Source organism: Falco punctatus (assembly GCF_963210335.1).
Source record: "Falco punctatus genome assembly, chromosome: 9".
In the NCBI taxonomy this organism is placed as follows: Eukaryota; Metazoa; Chordata; class Aves; order Falconiformes; family Falconidae; genus Falco; species Falco punctatus.
In genome coordinates this window covers 27,788,565-27,813,891 of record NC_137589.1, presented here as the reverse complement: position 1 = coordinate 27,813,891, position 25,327 = coordinate 27,788,565, and the positions used below count along the sequence as shown (strand labels likewise).

The following is a 25,327-nucleotide window of genomic DNA, read 5'->3' as shown; positions in this document are numbered from 1 at the left end:
CATTAAGTTGAATTTGTTTATAAAACTTTGAGTTTTATAAAAACACAGAAGCTTTCATTTAGGGAACCTTTAAATGCTTTGAATTGTGGAAGGGTGAAAACATCTACATATGTGCAGCAATCTCAATAAAAAAAGAAAAAAATGCAAGGTAAAATAAGGGTCAAATATGAATGTCAAAACCAAGAATTGTCATTTAGTCAGAAATAATTTACAGGAAGTATTAATTCTATTATGGTCTGTCTTTTTCAGTTCTGCTGAAGACCTACGTTTCTGAACTTTGTGAAATCTCAATACAAAATGTAAATGGTCACTGTTCATAATAGCAACATGCTAAATGCTTATGCAGTCGCTATTCAAAAGCTCTTTTGTCAGCTTTTTTTCTGTAGTGTTTGTCTGCAAGTTTGAGTTCCTATAGAAGCTTAGTTCTTTAGCCTTGCCAAGCAGTAATACAACAGAGCCTCTGTCACGCTCTCTGTGTAGGCTTGGAGCTTTTACTTCCGCTCCTGATCTTTTGATTTGCAGATTTTAGAACTAGAGCAGATCATTACTGTCCTCTGATTTCACTTCCTATAGGGTTAAGTAGTCATAAAATGGCATGCAGCAAGGCAAGTAACTTTTGATTGGAACTGACAGAAGCCTTTTTGAATATATTTCACTCATGATATTAAGTTTTAACATAATGGCAGAAGCTGTCCTCTCCCTTGGTAAGTATTTCCAGTACTTAGCCTGAATGTTTTAAAAATATGTAGTATTGTCAACTGTTGAGTTCTTATCTGTTTGGGGTTTTTTGTTTGGTTGTTGTTTTTTTTTCTTTATGACTCTTGTTATGCCTTTGTCATGGAAACCACTTTTAGTATTAGAAGTTACCTTGATTTTAAGCTACTTTCGTGATTATGGCCTTCAGATTTTTCTCTGAAACACATGAGCCTCTCTAGCTTGCTGCTGAAAGAAAGACTTTCAGGACCTCGAATCATACTTGCGACTTTTCTCAAACATCTTTTCTTGTGTTGCCATTTTGATCATGAAAGAGTACATTATTTCCATGATGGCTTTCCCAATGATGCAATTACGCTTACCTATGATTCTTGTTACGTTTGCTAACTGTGGGCTAAGAGTAGGTGTATTCTCTAAGACCAAATCTGGAGATCCGGTTTCCTGATGTGACTTCCTCTCTTCCCCCTTATCCTTTTTAAAGGTGATACTGCAGTGCAGTCTTGCCAGCACAGTCTGTGTATTCTTTGTAACAATGTACATTTAGTCTTTAACTTATAAGTCTCTTTGGGAATTGTGAAGAGGGTGGTTGTGAGGTTTTTTTGGAATCTTTCTTGAAATGCGTGTTATTTATCAGCTATTAATATTACTCTCCTTTAATGCAAAAGGTCCTATAATTAAAAAAATATTCTCCTTAGCAAGATTTAAAACAGGTGGGGACTTGGTTTGTTTTTGGTTTTTTTTCAGAAATTAAGGGGAAAAAGCCCTCTTAATTCTTTTAAGAAAAATACCTACCTACCAATGCAGTACCAGTTTTTGCTTATCTTCCGGGAGAAGAAAACTTGTTTGCTGCCCTTTCCTATTTCTTACTCTCCTTGTAGCATACCACAAAACCGTTAGCTTAATTGCGAGGATTTTTTTCATTGAGACCAATCCCTTCTAGTGAGCATTAGGAATTTTGTACTTATGAATTTGCTTTATTTGTTGTGTTTATCATCTTTCTCTCCTTTCCCAGAAAGTGAAATTTGCTTCCTAAGCTGAAACTGTGGGAAGTGGATTCGATGCATAAACTTGGGGAATGCCCCACCTTGTGGATGACCACAAACTCGCTTTCTCATTGCTCTAGTTCAGACAAGACTTAAGGTTACATTGGATTACCTTAAATATTAACGATATTTACTGCCAGCTAAGGAAATTAAGTAGCTGGATTTTTTTTTCCTTTTTCTTGTGGGTGTGGTGATGGTGGTGTTTGAGGAACTGGAAGAGAGAAAAAGTAAAAAGGGGATTTACCTTAGAGAAATATCAAGTTGGAAAAGATGTTGAAGTTCCCAATAAATGTTTTAACATAGAATTAAGTACAAGCCATCCATGGTGATTGAAATGGCCATCTTCAAAACTAGCTTTCCTGGATGTCAAAGGAAAGGAAGAATCTCAACAGAACAGTCTTCTGTGTGGGCAAAAAAAAATCTTTCTTTATTCGGTATGAGACTGGCCTTAAACAAGAAAAGGTGCCATGAACAACTTTACAACAGAACAGCAATATTGGAGGGAGTGGAAGCCTGCCTGCTGGCATCTCGGACACTTGTGATTTTAAAGGTGGGCTAGGGGATATGAGTTATACCCTGCTATGAACAGAAATTGTTAATTGAAAAAAGTGGGTTGAAGTAACATGTTGCTCTGCTCTTCTTGTTCCTATATCCTATAATGTCCACATCCATCCTCATATGGATGAAGAAATTTGTCAAAAGGCAAAGTTTTTGTTCCCTCAAAGCTGAGTTCCTCACAATTCTGTCCCACTTTTGGAGCCGAGTTGTATACAATGAGTTTATGTTCAAATATGCTTTCTTATTTTTCTGTATTATAAGAAATGCTTTATTTCTTATAAATTTCTTACTGAGAGAAGACTAGATAAACTCTTGTTTATTCTTACGCATTGTGTATTTGGAATGGATATTGCATTCTATAAATCAAATTGGGTGCTGAGGAATCACATGCTTTTTTTGGAGCGACTTAAATTTACAGGCTATGTCTAAATGATAAAGTAGCCTTGAAAGGAGATGCTTGTAGACACACATAAAATACCACTTTTGAACTGAACGAAAAGAATAGGAGGCAGGAACTAGAATCTTTTCCATCCATATTCTAGTTCATGGACTTTCCCTGAAGTATTCTGTTTGCTAAATGACAAACAGGCAAAAGGAAACGTGTGAAGTAGGTTGACAATTTGAGGTTAAACTGGTTTTAATTCTTACTTCATGGCTACAGCCTGTCTCTTGATGTGGGTTGTTGGGGACATGCCAAGTGTTACAACACTATCTGTTTCTGGAGGCTGAATCTTCGTAGTTTTTTCTCTCCCCCTCACCCTGCCCCAAAAGCGAGTAGATTAATTATTATTTTTCTTCCTGCTGCCGCCTTTAACCTTAGCATTTCTATAAATAGAGCACTATACTGAATAAATAAAAGTGCAAGATTTGCTGATAGAGTACAAGTGTTGCTTACTTTCACCATGTGATGTAAAAGCACATAAGCAATATATTATCTCTGAAGTATCATCCGTGAAGCTTGGTGTCAGTTACATAGTAAATGCTAGAGTCTAAAAGCAAATTTTCTTAATAAAGCCATTTTTCTACCTATTCCTATGTTAGCAGTGGTATAGGGAGGCTGAAATTAGTTATGCTGTTCAGAAGTACCTTGTGAATTCAAAGGTGTCCCCACACTATGTGGCATTATTTCATCTAGTATTCTGATATTGCTTGGTCTGTGTAGTATATGTCCCTAAGTTGTACGTTATGATTTTTTCCTCCAGTTCTTTAAAGAGTGATTAATTTATTTCTCTAAAGGTCATTTTGTGGAACAGAGGAGATGTCACTTGTTAGAGATCATATCATATACATGGAATAACTTATTAATATCAAGTATATTAAACTACAACAGTACAATATTCTACCAAAAATATTTAAATAGAGCTGTATTATGATTTTTTCTGTATTTCCTTGTTTTAACTCTATGTTCAGTTTTCTGTTATGCTGTCCATTGAGAAATGCAAAATTATATAGGTTTACTGAAAGTATTTAACATCAAAGGAGTGAGTTCTACAATCTACACTTCCTCTTTGCTGTGCAAAAGCTTATGAAAGTCTGTAGGAAAAAAAAATTCAAACCATCTTCATAAATTCTTGCTTGTTGGGGAAGGTATTTCAGTTACATTTCTTCTGAACTGAAATATACTGAAGTTTAGATTTTTTTGTTTGTTTGTTTTTTTGCAAGCAGTTGCCTTTTCAGGCCTCCAGTCTTGGGCAGCCTTAAAAAGGTGTTAGTTTATACCTACTTAGTTTTATAGCAAGTTAACTTCAGCAGACCATCATCCTCTAAACACTTATTAATAGGAGTTGTACTTCCTTTGAGTAGCTGTTAGTCCAGGGTGAGTTCCTTTTCTGTAGCTGAAATAGCCTGGGCAAAAATAGTGGAAACTTGGGGGGTATGACGAAATAACTGTGTTCCCCTTATCTTGTTAGTGGGTTATTTGCTCAGGCTTCATAGTATTCATATCCTTTTGCCAATGCAGTTTGGTTTATCTTACATTAAAAAAAAAAAATAAATCATGCCAGTCTATCAACAGTGTGGTTTAGTAAGGCTACTGCTGCTGAGTGGGTTATAGTAGCTTAATGGTGTGAAGGGTGGGGGAAGTAACCCTTACTCTTGGAACAGATGAACAGCATTCATTTTTATGCTAAATCAAAACAAAAATTGTAACGACTCCTGTCTGAGTTCCTCTGAGAGTCTCAAAAGAAAAACAAAGTCTTCAGTTACCGCTTCTGCTCGATGGTGAAGTTGTATGGTAGTGAAGAAACTAAGACTAAGATTACTGCTTTGCAGAGATGTTGTTCTTTTCTTTTTAGATCAGATGACATATTTGGTTTTTTGACCTTTGTCCTAATCTTGATGTACGCCATGGATAAATCAAGGCCGTAGATCCAGCAGTCAGCACTACTTTATACTTTCTTGGTTTGGGGGAGCACGGAGGCCAGAGGAGAAGTGGAACTGTCCAAGGCGCGCACACACACACAGAGCTCCCCAATGAGGTGGTGTCGCACTCCCCTTCATGGAGGTGTCCTGCCTCACTAGAAAGTAAATATACGCATACCTGCATATATAAATTACAAGTTACCTCCCCTTCATACAATTTAGAGAGAATAATAGACCTCAATCAGAAAATTGGGGGTGGGGGCAAAGGAGGAAATTACTTTTGACCTTAGAGTCAGCCGTCTTGCTAGGGTGAAAAATAGCCAAGCAAATGCATGAGTACAACCAGATTTAATGTACAAATCTGGTCATTATTTTATTTCTGTATGTGTTTGTAAACCTGAGATGGCAGCGCTCAGAACACTTGAATTTCTGGCTGTACTGCATCACCATTGAAATGTTTACACAAACTTGCACTTATAGTCTTCATTATAAGTTTTACTGAATTGTGTTCTCTGAATGGAACATAAAGAAAATACAGGCCATCATGGATAAATTACCATTACTACTAAAGCAGAACTGGAAAGGTCTTTTATTTAAGAAACAGAAAACTTCTAAAATTTAGAGGTAGCTCTGCTGCATGACAAATCTAATGCATTAGCACTAGATTTAAGAAAGTTGTTGGCTTACCATCTTTAGTGGAGCTCATCACAAGGTTGGGGGCTTTAAGAGAAGCAGAGATGTCCAACATGGAATATTTCTTAAAATGCTTTTATAAGTGTCTTCAGAGACAAGTGATATTATGCTGTATTGTTTCTGCTAGCTTTCTTTATGCTTGATAGCACTTACAAAATACTTCTATATATGAATTTTTTGTCAAACTAATTATTTTTTCCCCTGATAATCGCCCAGCATGCTTCTAACTTAAATATGACTCACACACATGCAAGGAGCTGAGTTTTATATTCAACTGTAGCTGACGAACAATTGTAATACTGATTATCGCTGAGGCAGAAGAAAGGTTCTAGCTGTTTTTTTCTTTTTGTTTGCAACAAGCATATCTTCCAAAGCAGGACTGAGGCCAGTTTTGTTCCTCCTGTTTAAATTAAACCACCTTTACAGTAAACTATTACTTTGTAAAATAAAAATAAAAACAATGAAAGCTGTAATCCTTGTGAACTCAGACCTTTTTTGGCAGGACAGAAAAAATTGGTAACATATTTAATGCCTTTTTTTAAACTTCATCCAGGCACACATCTATTCTTTAGGTGCAACATTGAAAGCAGCAATAGAATATATAGTAGAACCTGAAACAGAATCAGAATTTGGGCAAGATCTGCATACTCTACTGGAACAAATGCAAGAAGAGAACACTGAAAATAGGCCAGATATTGAGGTAAATGAGCCCTACATAATTCTTTTTGTTAAAAAAAGGTGACAAAAATATTTCTATATGTGTACTCATTAATAGAGAGATGGTCTTTATATGTAGTATGCTCAGATCTTTGCTGAGTTTTTCCCAGACTGAGCAGAAATTCTTCTTTCTTCCTACTCTAATGGAGATACAGCCTGAAAAGGATGTAATGTTTTACAGTTATTTGATTTTTAAGAAGGTTGGGTGAATACACTTGCGGATCTAAATTTTCTTATTAACTTTTTTCCCATTTAATATTTAGTTTACAGAGAGAGTAAGTCATTAGAAGTAAGAGCACAGGCATTATGCTGCAAACTTTGCATGGTGCCTCAAATGGTGTTTGGATTGCATTTAAGAAGGGGATGGAGGGAGCCACGCCCTAGGAAACCTCTAGTCTTTGAATGTTCAAAGCATTACTACTAACTTGTTTTTCTGTAAATATATAAATGTTTAGTAGTATTGATTAGATATCTTGACTCGTTTTGTATTTTATTCCATTTAGCCTCTTATTTTACCATCAGTTTTTAGAAAGTATTTGAAGATATATATATATATTATTTTTCAAGATGATGTTTTCAAAGGATTTATATTGTAAATATAGGTTACCTAACACAGTGTTACTTGACATTAATGAGTGAAAGTTTAGATTTAATGCATTGTTTTTGCAGACTTTCGGACTGTAGCCACAAAATAACAGTGGAAATTTCTTGGGTGGAAAGGGGTGAGGGGAGTTATACGGAGGGATACCCATAGACTTTTCTAGGCATGACTATACTCCAGCACAGCTGGATAGCTGTCTCACTTTCTCCTGTCCTTCCTCAATCTGATATGTGAGCCAACAGAGCCAAGTTCTTCCTTTCACTTACAACAGCAGAAGACTAGTTGAGCAGGTTAATGGGGAAGAACAGCTCCTCAGAGCTGTGAGGTCTCATCAGTGTTTATCTAGGAATAGTTACTGAGGAAACAGTGGGATGCATTTGGAAAGGCAGATCTTTTCTACTCCCTGCCCAAAGTGACAGGTTTTTAAATGTGTGAATATCTGTAGTTAATTGTGTGCACAACCAGTGCTAATGCCATCAAATAATGCTTATGCTACAGACTGAGATAAGTTACACTGTTTGTTGTGATCTGATAATGATTGCTTTCTCTAGTTGGGAAGTGTTTTCTAGATATTTGTATTTTGCCATTTTTAAATAACTCAGGATTTACTTTTAATGTAATTTCAGTAATAAAAACATTCATCATCCTGCCGCTGTCACTCAATTCAAGTGAATCACTGGCTGTTTAAAAAAATTATTCCCACTCTAGCTTTTTACATTTCCAGTATGTTATTCATAAAGTATAACATTTAAGATTATTAATTTTTATCAGTTGTTCTTAGTGTTCTAACTGTAGGCTAGAACTTGAATTGTATAAATTCAGATGTACTGTGTGAGTTAACATGATTCACTTTAGTCAAAATGCACAAATTATTATTAAATAAGTATCTAACACTAATTTTCTCTAGAGCATTTTGTCATTATGTGAAGAAAAACTGAAGATTGCTTCATCAAGTAACATTTGTCGAAGCCTGTCTGCTGTTGGAAGAAGGGTTCTTTCAATTGAATCATTTGGTGCTTCTCAAGGTAACCTTAAAATGTATTTAGTCTAGAACTTTAGATTGTCTGACCTATCTAATGATTTTTAAAATACTATGTGTACTTTACTGTTATAGGCTCCTTTCTACATATCAGAAAGTCATTATTAAATATTTGTGGATTCAGGGTGGGGAGCAGGGGACATACAACTCTCAGTAAACATAATTATTATATTTTGTGTCTTTTACGATTAAAAGTGACTAGTCCAGAAATAATTGTGTGTAACATGCTGAAGATACATAACAGCAGTGGCAGAAAAAGCAATATAAAGATTTACTAGAGAAGATTGAGAGGTTTAAATACACATTTAATATAAGCATCTGTTTTTGCATCTAGATGTATGTGATAACATGTGGAAGGGAAGAATGTGTCAGAGAAGTTTGGGATCTAAATTACATTCCAGTGAGAAAAACAACATAGCAGGTGATTCGTCTGCAGTGGAAGATATGACAGCTACCTGTCATAAGGACTCTTCAATAGTTACTATGGTGACTGGCAGAGAAAGTGGTTTGAAGGAAATGCAAATTGATCTGGATAATGAGAAAACTCAACGTTCTCAACTTGCAACTCAAGCTAAAAAGAGCAAAGAAGACGACAAACATACAGTTTATGCTGACAATTTTGCTAGTGTTGCTTTGGATATAAAGTCATGTGTTACTGACCTGGAGAGAGATGGCATTTTTAAGAAAGGTTCTTTGAGAAAAATTAAAACCTTTCCAAAGTTACCACTTGAACCTGCCGATACAAATAACTTTTTTACTTCTGTAACCAACAGTGGAGCACTAGCTAGGAAAAATCACTTGCTAACACAAGAGTCACTACCTCTAGACAATAATAATGAGGTTGCTTTTTCAAAGGGAAATCTTAATTCACTTGCTATTAATAGTCCACCAAAAGTAGAACCAAAGAATCACCAGGTTAATGATCTTCATTTAGAAGTTCCATGTGTGTGCACACAGGTGTCTGGCTTGAATCTAGAAGAACACATGTCACTTATTAATGGTAAAAAGATAGGGTTTGCTTCATCTGATCACAAAGAAGACTGTTCTGATGCTACCTCTGAAATGCCAAATACAGCTGGTGTGCTAAAAGGCCCAAATCAATCAATTGCTGGAGCAAAAATGCTAGACAATTACATGGCGTTGGAAGACTCTTCTGAAACACTTCAAGGGTCAAATGAAAATTCCTTACCACATTTTAACAAGATGGCATCAGTGTTAACGACAAAACCCAGTGGGAACAGATATGGATCAAACCTAATTAGGTCTCCAGAATTAAGCAACGGTGTGATGAGTGCAAACAATAATGAAGATAATCTTTGTGAAGGCAGAGGGTCAGAAATCAAAAGTAATGAGCAGGTAGTAAAAATAAAGTCTTCATTATATAGTTGCTGTAGTCACTTATGTGGAGATGAAATGACTTAAATACTGTGCAATTTCTTCCCCCTTTGTCCCCTTTTAGCATCCTGGAAAACTGAATTTTGCTAGTCTGCACACTTTAGGAGTTAATATTGGAAACTTGGTGATCCTCTTTTCCTCTCTAAAAGTAAAGTGCTACAGTGAAATTTATGCTATTGCAAAATCAATTTTAATTTTATTTTTTTTTACAAATGGAGTATACTCACTAGTGTGTTAGAGCAGCATACTTAATAGCTGATTACATTTGTAAAAGGACATTACCAAAGCATATGTAGATTTTTAACTCTATGTTACCGCGCATAAAGTTCACTACCTTGCAGTGGACCTCCCAGGTGCTTATGAAAGTTGCAGAGTTCCTGACTGTAAACCTGACCTCACTGAAATCAATGGCAATAGCCCATCTGCTTCAGGAGTAAAAAGACTCCACTTTTTTTTTAAAAAAAAAACTACATGTGCATTTAAGTTTTTGAAAATTGTACATATGCTGTATCTGTTCTGTGTTCTTAAAATACTGCCTCTGTGTTTGTTATGTATATTTCATGATAGAATTCAAATATGTGCACAATATGATGGATATGTTGTCTCAAGCATTTCATCTTTATAAATAGCCAAATAAGAAGAGGGAGAGCTGGTAATTAGTTTACTAGAATTTGTTGATAGATAGTCGTAGTGTGGTCTCTTCTCTGCTCAAATTACATTTTCTCTGGGTGGACAAGTTTGGTCTTTGACTAGATGGTGCTGTCTTGTGCCATGATCAAAGAGATGTAAACAATCCATGTGATAGGAGAGCTGCTAGCTAAAATTGCAGGATGGTTGATGCTTTACCAGCCTTGCTCTGACTTGATAAAAATGAGCAGCACAAACTTCACATTTCATTTCCAGAAATTATGCTTAGGTGAAGATGTGTGGGTTTTTTCTTACTTGTCTACTGACTCTACAGCCTTATTCTCCTTGCCTGATAGCCGGTCTTCCAGCCATCCCATGCAGTGGCACCTAGGGTTATTTTCAGTCTGTGTCCATCTCTCTTTTCACCTTGCCTGAACACCTCTACTGGAGTAGTAACCTAGGACTGTCAAGTGTGTAAAGAGCCTTTGATTCATCATAGCTAAAAAAAATAATGCATCATTGAAGATTGTTGTAACTGCTTTTTTCCCTTTCCTGCCTCTTCTAATCTCAATAACATGTGCACTTACTAAATTCTTAGCGTGGGAGGATAGTAAGTACGGATAAGTACCACATGGCATGGTTTTGCTGTCTGAGGGAATTAGTCATTGTATGCATATTGAATCCTTTATTTAGATTTTTAAATCCTGCAGGTGCATTTTTCAGACTCTGGGAAAAGTTCCATTTACTGTAGACATCCTTTTTTTACCCCTTTTTTTGTGTTTTCTCCCCTACCACCCCCGCCTTTTCAGCTCTGGACTATGCAACCTTATATATTCAGAAGAGAGTGCAAATATTCATAATCATCCTGAAGTCTTCTGCTTTTGCGATGTCATTTGTTACTCTGGATTTACATGAACATGCTTCATTTGGTAGAAGTGCTTGTATTTCTAGCAAGGATCATAGCAATTTCAGTCACTGACTTCTTGGGAGAAAGCTTGTTAGTATACAGAAATCTAGATAAGTCTTAGTATTCAAGCAACAAACAACTGTGTGTCACCTTAATGTGCAAATCTTTTTTTCTGAGTGGAACGCTTTTTTTCTTGCTAAACAGTATAAACCTAGGAATTCATTTGCATGTTTATTTGTAATGGTGAAGATGGCTAAAACTGTCAGACTACTGCAGCTGGTTTGCTAGTTTTAGGGAGTTTGGTTTTTTGGTTGGGTTTGTTTTGTTTTGTTTTGTTTCATTCCAAGAAATAAAGGTACCACACTTAAGTCACTTGCCTTGAGGTAGAAATGGGCTTACTTAAGCCTCAGTCTTACAGTGCTGTGGTGAATAAGCAGCCATCACTTAACATAAACTTAATGGTAGGAGTTCTTTAAGGAGGACAAGATCTGTTGAAGTAAGATCTATACACTGCCCTTACTGGATTACCAGGACACCAGTTTAAGGCTGAGTACATGAAGATACTTTCAAAAAAATAATATTCCTCAGAATTATAGTTTCCCAAATTTCTGGCATGATTTAAAAACTAACAAATGTCTTGTTTGCTTTTCCTGCAGCAGCACTTGAGATTGGCACACAGAAACATAAACCAAAATACGTTTTCAGGTTATTTTGCCATTCTTCTGAAATCCTATTTTTCTTCAAATATTTCGTCATCAATTTAAATAATGTGTTCTTCCAGCTGTTCTGTGAACAGAATTTCATTCTTCCACATAAGTAGGCTGTTAGTAGAAGTGAGGTTATCCTGCTCCCACTGACTTCACAGGGCAATCACACTGAATTAGAGAACGTAACTATTATTCCAGTTACCCTAATAAGCAGTGTCATAATACATGTAATCGAAATTGAAGACAGCAGGGTGGGTTGTCTATGAAACTGGAGGTTTATAGCTGCATTTTTCAGTAGAAGAAAGGTTAGACAAGACTCATGGTCTAGATTCTTTTCTTCGTAATAAATTCCAGCAAATATTCAGGTTCTGACACAGAAATATTATCATTTTTAGGGAAATCCTAACTTGGACTTAAAAAAACCCCAAACAAACAAACAACAAAAAACTACCTAGAAAAAACCTTTGATAATGTAACTGCTGTAGGGAGGAAAAATCCCATCTAAATATATCAACATCTGTGAGTAAGACCTGGGTTTCTGAAATGGCTGTCTGTTCCCTGAAATGCTGAGCTTCTGGCCTGGTAATATTTGTTTACTGAAGGACAGTCATTCATTTTCAGTAGTCATTGAACTGTACAGCAGACTCTTTTATAAGTCTTCTTAGAGAAGCAGCAGGGGTGGAGGGGTGAGTAATGTTTTCAGCTTCTTTTTCTTCTTTTGGAAAACAGATTTTATTCCTCAGGCTTCTGATGCATGGCAGTTTCTGCCTCTCTTACCTCCTGAGAATTGTAGAAATAAAGCCACACTGTGCTATCCCTGTGTCAAAAAGTTATAACTGATGCATCTCCTTCAAGTTCCCTTTCCTTTCTTTGTGCCAGAATTTCACCAAATACCTAAAAATGTTTGGGGTTGTTTTGTTGTTTTTTTAAGAAGGTAAGATTTGAGTGTGAGAGTTTGTTTACTGCAGACATAAAAAGTGTGAAGCCCTAACTGATGTGAATTCTGTCTTCTGGGCTAAATAGAAAACACCTCAGAAGACTTTCATTGCTGCTCTTTCATTAGTTTTCTATAACAGATAAGCATGATTGCAACAAACAGAGCTTTTACCATAGTATCTCTAGCATCTCCTTAACTATTTCTTGTTCTTTAGAGAAAGTGCAATACCTGTCCCATCCGGTTGAAGATCAACCTTGTCTACTCTGGAGAACAGACAGTTTTTCTTGCCTGTCAATACTTCTCCAGTGGACAATATTTTTCTAATACTCCAACACAGCTGCTTCTTAATGTTGTGTGCTTTACTGCTAGTAAGCATTACTAAAAATACTTGCTTGCTTTTGTCTGGCTACTGCAATGTATCTTGTGAGGGTTTCCCTAATAATTTTTATAGTTTTGCATGCCATAAATAAATATTTTTCACTTCAAGTTTGAGTGGGGATCTTTTATTTCTCTAACCAATTTCATTCCAATCAGGTGTGCCTCATCTCTAATGCTTTTAAATGTTTCTCTGATTCAAATGCTATGCCTTTACATGGGAAGGGTTAATGGGAACCTGGCATATATACATTTGTTTTCTGTTGGTCATTCATATCCAGTCAAGCATGAGAGCAGTGAAAGGCCATGTAGCTAGAGAATGACACTTGAACACTGGGGAAACAACACTTGAAGGAAAGAAAAGTTGTCAATTCCCAGAATTATACTTAAGAAAAGAGTAATGAAAATCTTGCTTGTTATGTCTGTTTAAAATAACGCCAGCATTATGTTCATAAAATATAGCATGTTGGCATAGTCTGCATGCTTTATTGAAAGTTTTGGTTTTACAATTCTGGTACCAACAATGAAATAAAAGACCTGTTAAATGATCTTTGCAGCACTGAACAAAAAAAAAATCACTTTTTCATCAAGTGACGTTTAAAATGCAATATTTTTTACATAAACCAAAATGTCACTAGTAGGTAGCTGTAGGCAATAATAACTCATGGCTTTTTCCTATTTTTCTGTCAAAATTTGTGCTGTGAAAAACAGTTTCTTATTTTAAAAACTGGGTTACATAATTTCTGTGATGAAAAGGTCTGTTACAGAGCATGAAGAAAGAATTTCAGGAAGAGGCACTGCATTATAATTTTGTTTGCTCTTTGGTGCAACTTCACTGGTGATTATATATTAATAAATGTGTTCTATCGGTACTAAAATAATGCTTTAAATGAAGTGGACTTGAGGCCTTACATATGCTGAACAGTTGTCCTGAGCTTGCTTTGCTAAAATGTTTGAATAGATAGTTAGGAAACAACGCATGCTACAGGTGGTTTGATTAAAAATTTTTAATCATATGTTTTCCAGCACTTCAGGTATTTATTCTTTTTCTTGGCAGTTGGGTGGAGTTTTTGAAGTTGTAGTAAATTGTAATAGCCACAAATCAGAGACTTGCATGTTAAAATACAACCAAACCTGAGACAGATGCTTAAATAAGGGATTTTTACATTTAAATGTTTACCAATACACAAACAGGTTCAGTGGAATTTAAATATACATGGCATTAAATGCTTTTGAGATATTTAATGTTAAATACCTTAAAGGTGAAATATGAGGTGCATTGCATTAAATACTGTTTATTTAAGATTTGAGGCATAAATAAACATTGCCTCATAATCTTAGGTTGAGAAGTTTCCTTTGGAAACTATTTCAAGCAGACTGCATCTTTTTTTTTCATCACAGATTTAAATGTGTGATGAAACAGGTCGTACATACCCTGACTATATTAGGTAACTTTTACAAGGTCTTAGAAGGAGAAATCCCCAGCAGATCTCAACCCTCAGTCTTCAGATGAAGTCTTCCAGAATTCTCTCTTTCTGGTGTAGGAAGGTGAGCATTTGGAATAATTAGGACACTAAAAGAATAACCTCGTCAGGTTTTTTTTTATTTTTTCCAGGTATAATAATAATGGGGTTTTATGGTTGAAGTGGGGAGAGACTTGAATTATAGTAAGAGACAATAGCACTGTGGTTATTTATTAGTATCACAGGAGAACAACTAACATATGAATACTAGCTAGCAATATCAGTATTTGGAGTTCAGTCGTTCCCTAGGATGCTTGCCAGAGGGAAATAACGAAGGTGTACATCTAAAAGAATTTCACCAACCTGTAACCAGACTGCATCCTTTCTTTTCCTGACTCAGGTTAATTTGACCATCCTGTGGATGGCGGAGATACTCACTTCTGCTAGATTTGCTTTTCCTACATCATTTTTTCTTCTGAAACAGAATTTTTCTGATGCCTTTTCATCCTCTATTTTGTTACCTGTCATTGACACTTTCTTCTTTCTTATCATAAACTTTTGCTGCTGCTCTTAGGGTTTATTCTTACTTTCCTGCTGTGCTTAGATTTCTTTCTGTCATTTCTTTCTTCCTCTAGAGACCTCGGTTATCCCAGAAGTGATGAGAGATAGCTTTCAGCTTTCTGATGTACAGCTAACTTCACTCTCCAGTTTAGTGAGAGATTCTTCTTCCCCTTGCTGGCCATTCACCATCTCCTGAAGTGAGAGATGGTTTGTATGTGCAATACAGGAGGTCCATCTTCCTCTGCTGCAGCTTTTAGAGCCTCTAGGGACATAAACTCCAAGAGGGTTTCTCTTACAGAGAAACACATGGCAGTGGTATGTACTTACTACAAAAAATATTCTCAAATCCCAACACCTTCTTAATGTTCTGGTTAGTGTGTGGAAATTCGCTTTTGATTTCTCTCCACTTGCGCCAGCTGTGCAGGGTGAATTTGAAGATTTGGCTGCTGCTTTCATTGTAAAGTGGCCGTGAGCAAAGGCATTTGAGGCACGTGAGAACCAGAGTGCTACGGCAGGGGAACGCAGCACTGATCAGGGATAGTGATCATTCAACAGTACGAAGCTCTATCTTTAACGTTCTCTAGATTAATTCATTCTTTTGACTATCTGTCCTTTTCCTTCCTGGTACGTGATTGATGTCTTTTTATCAGACAGTTTAAGAGCTTACTTTTTTTAGATAGAATGAAGGAACACATTGATGAAAGAATTCTGCACTCCAGGCTGCTGGTGATAGCAAAATTTGAGAATGAAGCTTAACCTTATTACCTGGCTCAAATCTGTCTATGCTGAATTAAATATATTTTTTTATTATTTGCCACAATGGAGGATAGGACTATAAAAGCACCAAATTCATTTTTATGTGTGTTGGAGGTAGACAGAATATAAAACAGTAAGTAAATCAAAAGTTTTGTTTGCTGGCATATCTTGTTAAAAATATATAGTTCATCTGGTTCACCTTCAAGGAATATTTAAGCAGTACAAGCCCAAAGTATTATACGTCTTCAGAAGGTCTTCTGGTAAAAATTAAATTAACAAAGTTTCAGCTACGCAAATTATTGTGGTTTTTTTCCTCCTCCCCATAGATCACAGGGAAGCTATTTCTGTTTGTTGATCTTGATGAAAGTTAATGCAATAGTCTGTTCATTACATTTTTTATGATAGTGCCTCACTGAAGGGTGTTTCAGAGCCAGGATCATGAAAAATTGACTGCAGTAAATGACAGTGCAGAAACTGATCTGTCAAATGTAATGACATACTACCATTGCATGTGAGAGAGACCCTTAATCTACTCTAGATTTTACAAACATTGATTAGGATGTAAAAACAACAGAATAGTTCAGAGATTTTAATTTTTGTTTCTGTTTCCTATGCTTCAGTTTTGTTTTGTAAGTTTTTTTCAAGAGTTAATCCTGAATTGCTTCTGGTAGTTCTTTCCCCCAACATGGCCTAAAGTTGACGTATAGAGATAGTTTATCATCTTAGGGCTGTATATGCAACAGAAAATGTGCTGTGCTGTTTTTTAAAATAGTTGGATGGCTCTGCTCTAACCCAGAGGTTTCTGCCTACAGTGAATTTTTTACTGTTTCTTTGGCAGATGAGTGTAAGAGTGATAAGCTCTTCCATTAGCACAGCTTAATCGGGAAGGTGTCTGTACAGTCCTATCAATGTCAAGTTCTTATATTCACCAAAAGAAAAAAAATCACAAAATGTAAAGCACGGATGCTCTGAAAAGCAGTACAATATCTTTGTCACGTTAAGGTATTATGCCAGGTATCCAAATCTAAATTGATAGCCAGAAAAATAAATGCTGTTACTACAAATTGAGCAGCCAGTGATTAAAAATAAAACAAAGTACTTGGACTTCAAATAAACCTGTCATTAATTCTGTCAGTATTGTTAACGTCTTTCACAGAAGAACAAGAAAAGTTGATGAAATCTTTAAGGTAAGACTTCTAACACAACTGTCAGGGTAAATCAGCATTTGAATGTGGGAATTTTTTTTTGTTGGTGGTGATTATTTGCATTTTTATGTTTTTAAGTTTAGGTGGTGTTCCTATAATTATGTGTCAACTTTGACTTTCTAAAGGAGTCTTTCTTTAGTATGATAAGAAAGAGCTTCCAAACAGCTCACTTCTCTTGAAACACTTCTATTCTTGCTGAAATCTCACTTGAATTACACTTTTGTTATGCAATTAAGAAACTACTGGGTCATCTATACAGCTAGCTAACTGCAGGATGCTCTTTCCATAAGTATTATTAATTACTTGCAAGTGCAATAAATATCTTGATGCTTTTTAGGTGACTGCATTGTATATTAGGATTTACTTTTTCATTGCATCAGTAAACGTTTTTAGTTTGTGATAATTTTTAATAACTTTCTGCATCCTCACTCTTTTTTTCAGTGGATCTCCCTAAAGCTCCTGTTGTCCTGGTATGATAAACCTCTGACAGACTATGAACTCTGGGCATTATGTCATGAGTGTTTATGTGCTCTGCAGACTTGCATAGATTATCCAGGTATAGTCTTAATTATCTTAATATATTTGCTTAGTTATTTATGTTCACTGTATTGATGATTTTTTTCTCTTTACTTTGTTGATGCAACTTTCATTGTGTACATAAAAATAATAGGCAGTATTTCTAACTTCACTTTTAAATTGAGACTTAGAATTTTTACTCAATTTGGAATTTTCTTCCACATAGAAGAAAATAATTTTTTCTCTTTATTCTGAGTTTTGTTGACTTTTGTGGAGGAAATAAATCTTAATGACTAAAAGCAATGAAAAAAATTTGTGTTTGGACGTTTTGGGAATGGAGAAACTACTGTGACTTTTAAGAAAAAGGCTTGGGAGTTGTATCTTAAAAGCAGGAAAAAATAAGTTTTATGCATACACAAACATAAAACTTCCTCTTTTGCCTGGATTTCTTTGTGAGAAATGATTCCTGAAGTGTTTTTGACAATACAGGGCTTTGTCAGTTTAAAGCATACAAGGTCTTGTCATGACATTACTCCGTCCATGTTCCCTATGCTTCAGTCTATAGAAGAATTTCCAGAAGTCAACTTCTGAGAAACAGGGAACTGTCCTTTAACAGAATTTGAGTATGTTGCATGTGACTTGGGAGAAGACCATCCTAAATTTCTGTAGGAAGTCTGAATGTTGGTTTAGCTTATAGTAATAATAAATCTGTAGCTGTCCTGATAAACAGCAGAGATTCCCACCCCCCTGCCTTTCCTCCTCCTTCTTTTAAAAAGCCTGCTTTTGAGGGTTTGGACAGGGATGAGTTTGAAGTCTGTAACTGAATATAAACACTTGGATAGTAAGGTACAGAAAACTTACTGCATCTCTTTGGTTTTCAGCTTCAGTTATTTTATCTTTCATGATACAAAACTGTTAAAAAGGAGATTGGCCATAAGTGGAGATTTCTGAGTGCTTCAAGCAATGTTACCCTTAAAACTAAGTATTTGATAACACCTTGCAACAGAAAGATTATTTCAGCCTCATAGCATGTTTCTAATGTTTGTGAAGGTTTCAAATAGCTGCACATAATGGCCCAGATTCTCATTTAATATGCTTAGCCAGCTTCTGTTACCATACTTACATACACCCAGAATGTAGAAGTCTTCAAAATACTAAAGACTGAGTTGTGATGTGAACCTTATGTAGCCTGTAAAAGTGAACACAATAATACAAACCACTAAATGGAAGGCACCTTACTTAAAATTCTGAGAAATAAAGCTACCTTGAAGTTGAATATTGTTTCCAGATCTAGAATATTTCTGCCAGAGAATTCACTACCTGTTATGAGAGTAATTGTGCATTGTCAAATGACAGTGGTGTTATTACTTCTGTGCCCACATGTACATAAAGTTCTATCAGCATTCCTTTTGAATAATATTAACTTATTAAAGGTGAAGCTGATGTCACATGAAGTGTTTGTTAAAACATCCTTTGTCTTAATACTGGTAGAGTAGGGTTGGTAGCTGATCAGTTATAGTTAAATATATGAAGCGTGGAACAAGCTGGATTATTTATGATTTATTCATTTAGACAACCTTTTCCTCCAAATCCTTCCTTGATTATACTTCTTTCATTAGTCTATGCAGGAATTATCTGGGTAAGAAAACATACCCCAAGGCTAGCTTCTACATGTATTTTTTAATTCAGTCCTGCTACAGAAGTCGTTTGTACTCTCCATTGAGATTTATTTCCTCTCCTCTTATCAGAGGATGTTGCTTACATGTTGCTCATGGGCACTTTAGAGAAGCCAGGTGAGAATTCTCATGTTGTATTGTACTCGTTGAGACCTGGTTTGCCTGAACTGTGTTGCAGATTCAGGGCCGGAGGCATTAACTCTTGAGAAGCAAAGAGCAAGCATGAAATATTCTCAGGAGAGCTGCCTCTGCAGAAATCACTAGTAAAGTTGCCCGTTCAGAAAAGCTTTGCTTTTCAAGATATATGCTTCAGGTCCAGCTTAGGTATTATCGAAGGTAGTAGGCAAGCCTTTATTTACATCAAGCATAGTGAACAATTTAATGGCTTTAGATGTGTTTTGTACAGGTAACTACAAAAGTGAAAGGATTATTTCCTTCAATTATTTTTTTTCTCTTAGACCTCTTCAATTTATTATTTAATAGTATATTAATATTTGTTTTACTCTTAGACCTCTTTAACTTTTTATTTAATAAATAACAGATTTAATGTTTTCACCTCTTATTTATGTTGATGTAAGAATCTATTCTCCTAGTACTCTCTTTAATAAGAGAACAGTGTATTTGACGGTAGTCTGCAAAGGCAGGACTACATTGCTAGCCAGGTGGCTTGCTATATTGAAACACGTTAAGTTACAGTGTGCTTTGAAGACACCAGATAGACACAGTCTCACCACAAGATTTCCATCATTGAATTTATATAGCATGATTTCATGACCTTAGTGTTAAATTCCTGAAGACCTCAGATGATTTAAAATAGTTTTAGAAGTCATTTATTTCTTTCCTAACTATGGGAAATTTCAGGGCCTTGCAAACACCAGTCTATGTAACATTTCTTCAGTGGGAGAGTGTGTGTGATCATAACTCTTTGGGCAAGACTGGACTCTGACTCCGTACCCTATCCCACCCAGAGAAGTTCTGGGTGTGACCACATCTTGGCTGTCCTCAGATAATGACCCTGTATTTTGGTGGAGTTGGAGGAGGGAAGAGCAGAGAGATTAAACACTTGAGATTAATTGACTGTCTTTCATTGGTACCTTGCGAGAAGAGTACATCTAACTGGTGGGGGATTTCTGGTTTGTTCCTTTCTTGGCCTTCCTTTTCAATGCTCGGTATAAAGAGAATAAACTTCTGGTATTCTAAGCCATTGTATTTATTGTGATCCCATTTTATTTTACTTTCTTGTCTTTGTCTTGCAGGAATTACTTTGGGTGATGATGCACCTACTGTTTCTTTATTGGGTGGTGTCTGTTCTATCAATAGTGTTACTTAAAGTATCATTTATCGTAGGGTAATTGCTGACATTGCAAATGATTTTTTAAATTATTTGATTAATTTTTATTACTGTTGAATAGTTACAAGAACAGATATTTATTATGCCTTGCCCTTTTGTGGCTTGTTTTGCAGTGGTGTTATGTTTGGACTCAGTGCTGATTGACGGCCATGGAAGTATCCTCTTTGCTGCTCCGAAAGCTGAAGGTAAACTAATTCCTTGCATGTTCTGCTTTTACTTCTTTTGAGAGGGAGTGGAAAAGAAAGCAAACATCTTACCTTTTGTTTCTGGTTTCTTTTCTCATTTAGAATCTTGTGATGTATTTTATTTAGCTCCTGAAATTGAAGAAGATGATGTAGATACTGAGAAGGTAATGTGGTAGGTTATGTAGGTTGCTATGCATTTTCTCACAGGGCAGTTGTATCCCTCTGCTGCTTGAAGAAGAAAGCTAAACTATTCTAAGATTCTGATAATATTTCTCATTTCTGCCAGTATTTATTGGTTATCTGTGGTTTTTTTATATACTGATGTCCCATAAAATTAGCTGCTTCTGAAAAACTATTTTGCCTTCCAAAATTGTTGGAGTAGCTGCCAAAAACCTGTTATTTGGTAGTTTTCCTTAAGGCTTAATGATTTTCAGTTTGTTAGCAGTAAGACAGACTTTGAAGTCATGTTTTCATTTAGAAGATTGGATAAAAATACCACTATCAGCATATTTTTACTATGAGAATGTTATGAATTATGTCTCTTATCCATATGGTTTTTTTAAAGCTTTTTGCTATGGACATAAGCTATAAGGAGCTGTCAGACCAAAGATCATAAAAATGTTAATGAACAGCAGTGTCTCCACTGCAACTGCATCTGAATTGCAAACGACCACAATGGTCATAAGAGTAAGGAAAAAGAATTTATGGTACCTTTCTATTAAATAACAAGAAAGGAGGCTAGCTAATATGTATCTTGTGCCCCGTGAGTTCTTTAAAATCAGACACAGTAGTCAATCAGGAAAAAAAAAAAAAATTAAATCTACTAAAGACAGAGTTTGACTTTCTGTAATATTATCTGTAATATAAAAAATATTTCTATATCTTCTTCTTTAAAACTGCTTTTTCTTCTTACACTGCTTTGATCCAACATGCAGGTTTTTCAAAGGCATCAGAAGCTCAAACTGACCCTGAAATATGATACAGCAGTTCACCAGAGAGGAGAAGTTAATAATCCTGAAGTCTTTATGCTTTATTCTTTTGCTTTAGAAAATCTGAAGTAATTTGTTGTTGTTGTTGTTTTTCTACAACATTATGTATAGAATAAGGTGACCGTTTTTTTTGGCTTTTTCCTGATATTTGTATAACTTTCTGGTTGTTATGAGCATTTAATTGGAATAATGGTATGGGAACCAAGACTGTGTAGTGCCAGTCCCAATAACTGTACTACCTCAGTAAAAGTTTTTTGAAGGACATGCTGGATTGGATGGCAAGTTTTTCCTAAGTAAATCCCATTGACCTCTTGGAATTCTGAACCTAAGGGGAAGAAAATTGTTTTGGTGGAGCTGCTTTCTCCTATTTCAAATATTTTTGTACCGATTAGTAGCTTTAGTTCAACAGTTCAAATGGTTCACAGGTTATTCTCTTTCTAGTGAACTTTGTTTTTACATTGTGTTCTTTGTGGTTCACTTTGCTCAAAACAGTGCTAGAAAACGTTGTTTTGTGAGACTGCATCATTTGGTACTGTGCTTAGGTTTCTGTCCCTTGAGCCTTTTTCAGAGGAGATGTGTGTGAAGAAGCACGGTACTTCAACATTGTCAAAACTGCATTTGCAGTACATGCTAACATATGTAAACTAAGCATTAAGTAGGCTAAATCTAGCTCTGTCTGAAAATTGTAAATCTTCAAATAAAACAAGAAAGCTTGTGAAGATCAAGTGCTTTTCAAGGTCCCTCATCATGGCAACTTCAATTGGTTGAGCTGCAGGTAGCACAATAATTGCTAAAATAAATATACAGTACCTCATTCTTCAGATAGGTGTAATCTTCTCTGTAAAATATGACTCGTACTTGCTAGTTTGCAATTACTGTGTGCCATTTACTTGCTGAATTAGCATGACCTTTTTTAAGCAAATTGAGTCTGGCCAGGTTTTATGGTAGAATTATAAGGATTACAGCAATCTTAAGTTTTTACATGAGAAAGGAATTTGTCAAAATGGTTCCAAAACCACTCTCTTCCTGAATAATTTTCCTAGACAAAGGATAAGACAAATTATGTCTGTTGCTCCAACAGTAGAAAATTAGCTACTATTATTTGCCCTGCACACATAACAGCTAGTTTTTGAAATGGGCTGGGTTTTCCATCAGCATCTTCAAAAGCCAGATGTGATCTGTACTTTGGAAGCTCCAGTCATTTTTTTTCTTGGTTTTTTTTTTTTTTTTTTTTACAGGGAATGAGGGAAATTTTGGGATAATTTGCTGGAATTGGTTTTGAAGTGGAAGCTTTTTTTGGGTCTGTTTACATCTTTCCTGTCTCTTAAATTATATTGATAGGTCTGCATTTATGGTGTTGCTGCAGTTCTGTGGATGGCTGCAAAATACAGTGTTCCACCAAGTCACAAACTAGCATTGCCAAGAAAATTAAAAAAACTTCTTCTGGATATGGCAAGGAAAAACCCTGAAGAAAGACCTTCTCTAGCTGATGCAATTAAGGTTACTAGATTTAAGTAATTTTATGTGAAATCTAGTTGTGTCTGAAGTCTCATTTTAGTGATTTAAATATCAAAATATTAATTTAATTTTGGTAATAGACTGATATCTAATTAAATCATAACCAGTGACTTTGGGTTTTTTTTTAAAGTTACCTCCCTAGGGACACAGAGGGGGGTGTTTTTAATTTATATTGAAATTGTCAATAAAGGTACTCAGAACAGGTTCATAAGACTTCCTAAACTTAGAACACTTCTAATTGACTGTTTATCTTGACATTGTCCTTGTCCAAGAATACCTCACTTGATTGAATACTTACTGACTGAAAATTATAATTATTTTTTGTTGTTGTTGTTGTAGACATGCAATCATTATTTACTTGAACAAGGCATAAACAGCAAAAATATTTTGGCATTACTGAATAAATCTGTCCTTAAGGTAAGAGTGCCACCTTTTTTTAATTCTCTACATTTTTTCAATTAATTCTGTAAATTGTATTCCAGTGAGATTTTTGTCCCCTGCAAAACTAGGTAGATCTGTTCTCTTATTATTGTTATTTATTTATTTATTTTCAAGTAGCCCTTAAGTATTGCTTTTTTCTAGTTCTTGCTGTTGGAGTGGTCACTCCCCAGATTTTGGTGCCCAGACTCCCCAGTCTGTATGGGTGAAGAACCAGTGACTTTAATTGCTACATCTCTTTCATTTACCACCCCTCTTACCAGAACAGAAGACATTAATATGTAATTGTGTTCTGTTTATATTTCAAATACATGTTCTGATTCGAAACAGAGGGTTATCAACATTTCCAAGCAGTTCTACCAGTCCTTAGAGTTTAGTTTGTCATTTGTTGTAATTCTCCACTTTGGCATGACCAGGTTGTTGCTTTGCGACATTCTAGGTTTATGTGGGGGTTGCATAGTTATTTTTGAGTCATAAGCTGAGCAGAATTTAAAAAAATAAAATGCTAATAAATTCAGTTTGGACTTCAATTTTTATTGTTAGGCTGTTGAGGAAGAAGTAATCTTATCTCAAGATCATGTTGCTTTTGAATTTAAAAATGAAAGACATGAAATGGACCCTTCAGAGTCAAGTCTGGGTAAGCAGTCAGATTCTGGCTTGTTAACTTTTTCTCTAGATCAGTTCTCCATGTAAGATTTTCTCTGTCAGCTACACAATTTTTGTTTTCTATCTAAATTGATTATTTACCTTGCATTTATATTTTACATATTGTTCATCTTTCTAACTATGGGGTTTTTTCTAGGATTTGTGCCTATTACCAGTGAAAGTAAACTTGTAGCAGTTAAAGGACCAGTACCACACCAGATTTCTCTAAATTGTGAGACTGCTACATTACCTGTTGCATTCACCTCTCCTGCAACTCACTTCAAGCCTATTATTCTGCAACAAAATGCAAATACAACAAAGTTAGTATATCCTAAAGCAGAACAAGTTGAACTTGGGACTTCATTGTTAAATCTACTGATATTGTCCTAAAAAAAAATCTTTGTTCCATTTCAGAGAGGTTCACATACCAGTTTCTGAGCAATTCAAGAAAGAGACAAGAAAAGAAAAACACGTGGACCACAGCAAGTCCAGATATATAGGAGACTCTAAAAGCTATGGTACTGAGGTAACAGATGTTCTTGAAACTGCACCTGAAATACCTGAGTGTGCTTTACAAGTTCGAGGCCACTCATCCCAGATACCTTCAGAAGAGCAAAAGTCAGGCAACGCATTTACTCCTGTAGTTACATTACCATCATCATCTGATTCCTCACATATTCTACAGGGGAAAAGTATTTTATCTGAAGTTCCTTCCAGCTCCTTAGCTTGTTCTACATCTCCTAATTTTCTTCATATAAATAACATTATTCTCAAACAGGACTCTGAGAAAAGAGTTTTGACATTTGTACCAGTACATTTGGCTGTATCAGAGCAAATACCAAATAAACCTCTTCGTTCAAGAATTGCTTATGATTGCTATCATAGTTTGCCACTGCTACTTTCAAGTACTATTGCAAGTTATAAAATGAGCACACAAACAGAAAATGATGCCTCCCTTTGCAAAGTGCAAAACTATGAGACTACTAATACGCAGAACAAGTTTGATAAAAGTAACCCAGTTATTCAAACTGACTGCCAAGCAACTGAGCGTGCTACCAGTGTAGACAGTATTTTCACTGAACAAGAACACATACCATGTACTGATTCAGTGAATCAAGACAATTCTCATCTCTTTGATGCTGAAGTCCTGCCCCAGCAGAACAGAACAAGTGATGCTTTACTACAGGAAGTGGTTCATCTTATACAGGAGGAGTTTGCATTTGATGGCTATCTAGAGAATGGAGTTGAAGTTTTTGATATGGGTATGTACATTTTCTTCTGTATATTAATTGTTGTTGATGTATAAGAATATTATTATTAATGTCTTTTTTCTCTCTTTTTTAATTTATT

At 35.6% G+C, this 25,327-nt stretch overlaps 1 protein-coding gene across 1 annotated transcript in view; it reads left to right on the top strand.

Annotated features, from left to right (window-relative positions):
- KNDC1 (kinase non-catalytic C-lobe domain containing 1) overlaps positions 1 to 25,327 on the top strand; it is a 72,856-nt gene that overhangs the window by 26,387 nt on the left and 21,142 nt on the right. The window contains exons 4-14 of the mRNA XM_080402568.1: positions 5,923 to 6,069; positions 7,595 to 7,712; positions 8,061 to 9,082; positions 17,101 to 17,215; positions 20,316 to 20,387; positions 20,490 to 20,551; positions 22,718 to 22,876; positions 23,234 to 23,311; positions 23,876 to 23,969; positions 24,135 to 24,297; positions 24,392 to 25,239. Of these exons, the coding sequence (XP_080258694.1) occupies positions 5,923 to 6,069; positions 7,595 to 7,712; positions 8,061 to 9,082; positions 17,101 to 17,215; positions 20,316 to 20,387; positions 20,490 to 20,551; positions 22,718 to 22,876; positions 23,234 to 23,311; positions 23,876 to 23,969; positions 24,135 to 24,297; positions 24,392 to 25,239 (2,878 nt within the window). The remainder of the gene's footprint in view (positions 1 to 5,922; positions 6,070 to 7,594; positions 7,713 to 8,060; positions 9,083 to 17,100; positions 17,216 to 20,315; positions 20,388 to 20,489; positions 20,552 to 22,717; positions 22,877 to 23,233; positions 23,312 to 23,875; positions 23,970 to 24,134; positions 24,298 to 24,391; positions 25,240 to 25,327) is intronic.